This window comes from Mus pahari, chromosome 18 (assembly GCF_900095145.1).
Source record: "Mus pahari chromosome 18, PAHARI_EIJ_v1.1, whole genome shotgun sequence".
NCBI classification, from domain to species: domain Eukaryota; kingdom Metazoa; phylum Chordata; class Mammalia; order Rodentia; family Muridae; genus Mus; species Mus pahari.
Genome location: NC_034607.1, coordinates 21,028,842 through 21,036,502, shown reverse-complemented (window position 1 = coordinate 21,036,502; position 7,661 = coordinate 21,028,842). Strand labels below are relative to the sequence as shown.

The window sequence follows — 7,661 nt, the reverse complement described above, 5'->3', positions numbered from 1 at the left end:
TGGCTCAGTGGTTAAGGGCACTGACTGTTCTACCAGAGGTCCTGAGTTCAATTCCCAGCAACCACATGGTGGCTCACAACCATCTGTAATGGGATCCGATGCCCTCTTCTGGTGTGTCTGAAGACAGCTACAGTGTACTTATATAAATAAAATAAATCTTAAAAAACAAACAAACAAAAAAAAAAAAACACCCTTTCTTTTACTCATAAGATAACAAGCAATTCTGAGAAATCTGTTTCATTTATTTTGTATTTTGAGGTGGGGTCTCCTGTAGCTGTCTGGCCTTGCAGTCCTGACCCTCCTGGCATCACACCCCTGGAGCTAAGATTATAGATATGTGCCATCTCAGGTTGCTTTTTACATTTTTAATGAATAAAGCTTCAGATCTTGATTCACCACAGAGAATCCCATTTGCCTCATTTTCTTTTTTTTATAATTTTATTGTTTTTTTTCTTTTCTTTCTTTTTTTTAATTATTTACTTATTTATTTATTTATGTATTTATTTATTATATGTAAGTACACTGTAGCTGTCTTCAGACACTCCAGAAGAGGGCATCAGATTTCGTTACGGATGGTTGTGAGCCACCATGTGGTTGCTGGGATTTGAACTCAGGACCTTTGGAAGAGCAGTCGGCGCTCTTAACCGCTGAGCCATATCACCAGTCCCTTGCCTCATTTTCATGGCAGTAATGTTCTGTAAGTATGGTCTGTTTGTTTTTTTGTTTTTTTAATTGCCCTCAACTTTGCTGGGTTCTTCTCCCAGCTTCTTTTCATCAAAGGGCATGATGGATCCTATCATAAACAGAGGCTCTTGGCCTAGGAATGAACAGGCCCCAGGATGTACAGAGACATATCCACTGTCTCTGGGCAGGTTTCTCTTCACATGGTTGGCTCTACCCTTGGTGGTCCAGTGGGGACACTGAGGACCAAAGGACTCGACCCCTGTTTCTATCATATTATGACAGCTTCAAAAGTCTCACTCAAATACTAACACTCTTGTTCGACTGTCCATTAATCTTGACAACACCACACTGGCTGACTGCGTTCTAGATAGCACTGGTTGGGGAGGGAGGGCGAAAACAGAACCCAAAATCTTCCCTGTGATTGTTTGTTTGTTTGTTTTTTAAGATTTTATTTATTTATTTATTATAGGTGTTTACACTGTAGCTGTCTTCAGACACTCCAGAAGAGGGCATCAGATTTTTCTTATGGATGGTTGTGAGCTACCACAGGCACGTGGTTGCTGGGATTTGAACTCAGGACCTTCGGAAGAGCAGTCCGTGCTCTTAACCGCTGAGCCATCGCACCAGCCCCCCCCTGTAATTGTTTTATGCCAGACAGCAGTGCAAACTTCCAACAGAATACAAGTCCACAGAGGAAGAAGATGAGAGTCAGGAAAGAGATAACTGTTCTACAGTTCACAGAGATAGGGAAAGATAGGACCAGACACAAGCCCTGAGCCCACTGAGAGCCCAACTTCTGGTTTTGCCACTCTTTAAGTATCTATTATGTGCCAGCCACTTCTTTTTGTTTTGTTTTGTTTTGTTTTGTTTTTTGAGACAGGGTTTCTCTGTATAGCCCTGGCTGTCCTGGAACTCACTCTGTAGACCAGGCTGGCCTCAAACTCAGAAATCCGCCTGCCTCTGCCTCCCGAGTACTGGGATTAAAGGCTGCTTGTGGACGTTGTACATCGTGGTGCGCACTAGGCTCCGCACCACGATGTACAACGTCCACAAGCAGAAGATTCTGCTGAAGGGACCCTGATATAGCGGCCTCTTGTGAGGCTATGCCAGTGCCTGACAAACACAGAAGTGGATGCTCACAGTCAGCTATTGGATGGAACACAGGACCCCCAATGGAGGAGATAGGGAAAGTGCCCAAGGAGCTGAAGGGGGATGCAACCCTGTAGGTGAAACAACAATATGAACTAACCAGTACCCCCTGAGCTTGTGTCTCTAGCTACATATGTAGCAGAAGATGGCCTAATTGGCCATCTTTGGGAAGAGTGGCCCCTTGGTCTTGCAAACTTTATATGACCCAGCACAGGGGAAGGCCAGGGCCAAGAAGTGGGAATGGGTGGGTAGGGGAGCAGGGGTGGGGGAGGGTATAGGGAACTTTCGGGATAGCATTTGAAATGTAAATAAAGAAGGTAATAAAAAATAAAAAATAAAAAATAAATTGTGGCCTGAAACTCACAATCCTCCTGCCTCGACTTCCAGCATCTTCAGATCACAGGTATACACACACACACACACATATACACACACACTGGGTTACATCCCACTGTATCACATGGTAGAAGGAGAGAGCTAATCCCTACAAGCCAGTTTCTACAACCTCCATGGCATGGCAGAGAGACAAATAAATATAAATATATTATTAATTAATTAATTAATTAATTAATTAAAACTAGAACTTGAAATTAAACTACATAGGCATGCTGTCTGAGTGAATGGAGTCACTGAGCAGAGCAGAAGCAAATAGTAATTTCATTCCTGAAAGGTTCTCTTTGGAGTCAGGCTGCAGTATTTGAACTCAGTTACCTTGTGTAGTTTTCCTTGTATCCAGAGATGTCATCGTTGGGAGACCGGAGTCTCCGTTGAGATGGAGCTTCCAGATGCCAGTAGTTGATGCGGTTCAGAAACATCTTGGCCAGCTCGATCGTTGTCTGCCGCTCTTTCGATGGCAAGTGACTAAACTTGTACTGCACGAAGTTGTTCACACCCTGAAAAGATGGAAAAGCAGCACATTCATGCAGCTATATGATCATATTAAATCAGAATACAATTAGTTACCTCAGTGATTATTAGAAAAAAAAAACATAATTTTTCAATAGAGAAAAGAAAAAGTTTCCCTTTGCTTAAAAAGAATCACTACTTAAAAAGAATCTCTACTACCATGGGAAATCGCCCCTTTGCTCACAGTGGAAAAAGTGACCAAAAAAAAACAAAAAAACCCAGAATTATCATTCTACCCCTACTTCAATCTACAGCGTCAAAGAGAAAATCCGGGACAAACATGGGAAGGGGTCAAAAACCCCTTAGACAAGTAAGCATGCAGAATGAGGTTCTGGGATAAATGTATCTGTGAAATTTTTAACAGTTTGCTACCTTATCTTTCACTAAACACTAAAATGCACACATTTAATAACACTCTTGTAGTTTTAGCAAGAATATGAGAGGAAGAAAAAAGCATTCAGAAATGTGTACTTTTCCGAGAGAATTCTAGGTTGATCTAAATTTTCTACAAAACATTCCCATCTTATCACATAAAAGAACAAGAAGTCTTACTAGTTTAGAATCAATAGGAAACATATTCTCAGCCAGGCAGTGGTGGCGCACGCCTTTAGTGTCAGCACTTGGAAGGCAGAAGCAGGTGGATCTCTGAATTTAAGGCCAGCCTGGTCTGCAGAGTGGGTCCCAGGACAGCCAGGCTACACAGAGAAACCCTGTCTTTTAAAAAAAACCAAAGATGAAGAAGAGGAGGAGGAAAAAAGAAAAGAAAAGAAGAGAAGAGAAGAGAAGAGAAGAGAAGAGAAGAGAAGAGAAGAGAAGAGAAGAGAAAAGAAAAGAAAAGAAAAGAAAAGAAAAGAAAAGAAAAGAAAAGAAAAGAAAAGAAATTTTTTTTCTTACAGAAACTCATGTATTTATAACAACTTAGGCTGTCAACTTGACCTACAGTGTCACCTGGGAAAAGAGTGACTGTTTACATTAGGATGGCCTTTGGGCATGGCTTCAGGGGATGGTCTTAATCCAGTTTATTGATGTGGGATGAGCCAGCCCACTGTGGGTAGCACTATTCCCTATGACTGAGGTTCTCATCTGCTTAAGGATAAGTAAACAAAACTGAACACAGCAAGCCTGAATGGATCCATTTCTTTCTGCTCTTGACTGTGAATGTGATATGATAAGCTTCCTGGAGTTCCTGCCACTGTGACTTCCTGTTATGAAGGACTGTAATCTGGATTGTAAACTGAATAAACACCTTTCTCAGAAACTGTCTGTTGTTTTTTTAAATCAGGTATTTTATCACGACAGCAGAAATCAGGTACTTTATCACAGCAACAGAAACAACACTAGAAATAGAATTAACTCCCATCCCCACCCCCATCAAGTTACAATGTTTACCACATCTTTAATGAACTCCCTCTCCTCAATAGGCTTTTTCAGACAGTGCCAAAGGAAAAAAAAAAAAAAAACAAAGCCTTCATTTTTAGATCTCAAAAGCATGAAAAGGCACGTTTTATGAGTTCTTACTAACTACATGTTCTACTCAATTCTCCTACATACAGAGTGCACAATACTCCCAAAAGACAAAAGCCAGAATATTCAAGAAACTGGGCGTGTACATGGTACACAGAGTGTCCTAAGTAATCTCTATAGTCTTTGTAGGAACATCTATCTCTCTTTTTTTAAAGATTTATTTATTATTATAAATAGGTACACTATTATATCTAAGTACACTGTAGCTGCGCTCTCTTCAGACACACCAAAAGAGGGCGTCAGATCCCATTACAGATGCTTGTGAGCCACCATGTGGTTGCTGGAATTTGAACTCAGAACCTTGGAAAGAACAGTCAGTGCTCTTACTCACTGAGCCATCTCACCAGCCCCCATTTGTAGAAACATCTTGAAGCTGGGTGGGAATGGATGCAAGAACTATAGAGAGGAAGCATAAAAGTTCTTCAGGATAGAGTGTAGCTTAATGGTATACGCTGACTAACTGGTTCTGGGTTTGAGCCCAGCAAACAAAACCTGGCAGGGCCTTCAGCCTTAAATGCATGTAAAAAGAGTTCCTCAAAATACACTTACCTGTTCAATACTGGGCTTTTCAAATGGCGGCTTCTTCTCCAAGGAGCCTTCAACCACAGGTTTTCCTCTTTGTAAAATTGACTTTCTCAAGAGCTGCAAAGAAATCATTTTTTAAAAGAAACTTTAGCTTGAAAGGCTTTTTTTTTTTTTTTAAATGGTGTGTTTGTAATTATACGGTCCAGGCTTTTTTGAGACAGGGTCTCCCTATATAGTCCAGGCTGACCTCGAACTCATGGCCCTTCTTTCTCAGCCTCAGCTTCCCAAGTACTCGAATTACAGGTATGTACCACCATGCGTACACACATAGACACACATACAAATATATCTCATACTACATCTACTTCTTTCCTCCCACCCACCCCCACACATATAAATAAGCTTTAAGAGAAATCACCAACGTAGCTACATATATAAGAACCAATCTTTAAGTCAAACATTCAAACTTCTAGATACCACTTGCCTTCATGCTTTTAAACAGAGCTAAACTGCCTCTCAATTCTGAGCAGTCTGGACTATCCTGCACTGACCCCACCCCACCCCATGCCCCATACTCTACTCCTCCTTCAGTTCCCCCTTCTCTCCCAATTTTGCTTGCTAGGGACCCGGAAGCCCAGTGGCACTCACTGAGGCCACCACAGGCAGCTGAAGCTCTCCGAGTCTTAAACACTAACTAGAAGAAGCAGGCTCCACTCTGCATACATAAGGCCAAGGCCAGGAGCACAAGCTCAGAAGCCTGGGAAGAGCTTTCTCTACCTCTGTCTTCTTCCACTCCTTCTCTGTCTGTAGATGCCAGGTGCATGTTCTCTGTGCCCACACACCTAATACACCGCTTCGAATTCCAGCCCGAGGATCAAAGGCTCCAAAGGAAAATAAAGGGGGGAAAAGGGGGTGGGGGACAGAAAAGGGAATGATTCACTCAGAGCACAAGACCTTCTAGGGGGCCCATATAAGTTATGGATGTGGACAAGTTACTGATCCTTTCTATGTGCTGTAATAAAGGTAAACACTGTGTGTTTGCAGTACTAAAGATTAAGCATGAATCAACTGTAGCTCTGGCTAGAATCCCAGAGCTCAGAATGGAGGCAGAAGGATCAGAATGATTAGGCCATCCTCAGCTACATGGTGAGTTTAAAGACTACATCTTAAAACAAAACTAAATGGGATTTTATCATGATGCTTAAAAACAAGAAATTCCAGTTCCTGTGTTTCTTTTTAGAGTTAAATAAGATCTCCTTTCCTAGCTCAGCCCCTTGGGAACTTGATCCACTGAATGTTTAGTTTTGAGTAAATTGATATGAACTGGGAGGCAGTGAACCAATTTTTTTTTTTTTTTTCAAATACAAAGGGATAGAGCTGGAAACTGGGCACCATGGCTCATGCTACCATCCCCGCACTCAGGAGGCTGAGGCAGTAAGAACTGCTACAAGTTCGAAGCTAGCCCTTGCTACCTAGTGAGGTTCAGGCTAGCCACAGCTACACAGAAAGATCCTGTTTCAAGCAACAACAAAAAGATTGGCCTGAACTACATAGAAAGACCAGGTCTCAGGAAAAGAGAGAAAAGGGGATGGTTCAAAGAGAAGAGAGCACTGACTGTCTTAGATTCTGACTTTAGAAGCAAATATATCTCTCCTGTGGCTTGGAAATGAGAGGGGGCAAAGGCCACAGACCTACAGCCTGGGCCAATGCTTGCTGGGTTGTTCTACTGGCTGCAAGCCACAGGGCCTATGGGACAGAAAGCCTGACAGGCTCTTGACTTGCAAAGCAATGAAAGCTTCAAGCTGCAGGGTCGCTTGCTCCGAGACAAACACCAGCTGCAGTTACGCAGTCCTCGTTTTCCCTCAAGGAAGATCTTTCTCCAAAGAAGCACTAACAGCTACAAACTGCCAGGGTTGAGTCAAATGACTCCAGCCCCACAGCCATGTCCACAGGCTGCCACCTGAGGGGCTCGATCCTGCGGATGCTGTGTGACTCACTCCCCCACCCACCTCATCCCAGTCTGTAATTTTCCAATATACCCTAAAACTTTAAAAAATGGATTCCCCTTCCCCTTTCTGTCTTCTCCTCATCCCCCCCTCCCCAATCCTTCAGTTAATACAATAGAAAAACATAAGTATAGAAAAAAAGAAGTAAAAGAGGGAGGGAGGGAGGGAGGGAGGGAGGGAGGGAACGAAGGAAAAAATGAACAAAGAGAAGGGAAAACTGCAGAGCAAATGTTTAGATAAAGACAAGAATCCTGTAGAGAATCCACTGAGATTCCCAGCAGCCATGGAAGATTTCAGTGAATGACTTAGCTCTCTCTGTCATATAAAAAATAAGCAGAGGCTGGAATACAGCTCAAAATAGCATATGTCCATATTGGAATACAAAGGAATATAAGGCCCTGATTTCAATCCCCATTATCACAAAAAGTAAAAACTAAAAATAATTTAAATGCAGTAGTTCTCATTAAAAGGAGAACGCTTTTGTGAGCTATGGACATAGCTAAATTTCTGGTATGTACCTTGCGCTCATATATACAAACATACATAAAAGCAAAACACACACACACACAGCACTACAGAGAAGAAGAAAGCGTGACCAGAGAGGGGTGGTTAGTTGGTCTGATAAAGATCTATATAAATGACCAAGCACAGAGGCCTGTGCTCATAACCCCAGCACTAGAATGACTGAGGAAGGAAAATCATGAGTTCAGTCAGTTCTAGAAAACACTGACACACATTATTTCACGACTAATCCAATTTAAAAAAAGAAGAAGGAGGAGGAGGAGGAGGAGAAGGAGGAGGAGGAAGAGGAAGAGGAGGAGGAAAAAGAAAAGAAAAGAAAAGAAAAGAAAGGAAAGGAAAGGAAAG

At 42.2% G+C, this 7,661-nt stretch overlaps 1 protein-coding gene across 2 annotated transcripts in view; it reads right to left on the bottom strand.

The window, feature by feature from the left end:
• Positions 1-7,661, bottom strand: part of Kat2b (lysine acetyltransferase 2B) — a 105,030-nt gene that overhangs the window by 41,478 nt on the left and 55,891 nt on the right. For both annotated transcript variants that reach the window (XR_003842458.1, XM_021217610.1), the window contains exons 4-5: positions 4,813-4,905; positions 2,545-2,726 (exon numbers count right to left, since the gene is read on the bottom strand). Coding sequence is in view for 1 of the 2 variants with exons in the window: in XM_021217610.1 (XP_021073269.1) it covers positions 2,545-2,726; positions 4,813-4,905 (275 nt within the window). In the remaining variant the exon portion in view is untranslated. The remainder of the gene's footprint in view (positions 1-2,544; positions 2,727-4,812; positions 4,906-7,661) is intronic.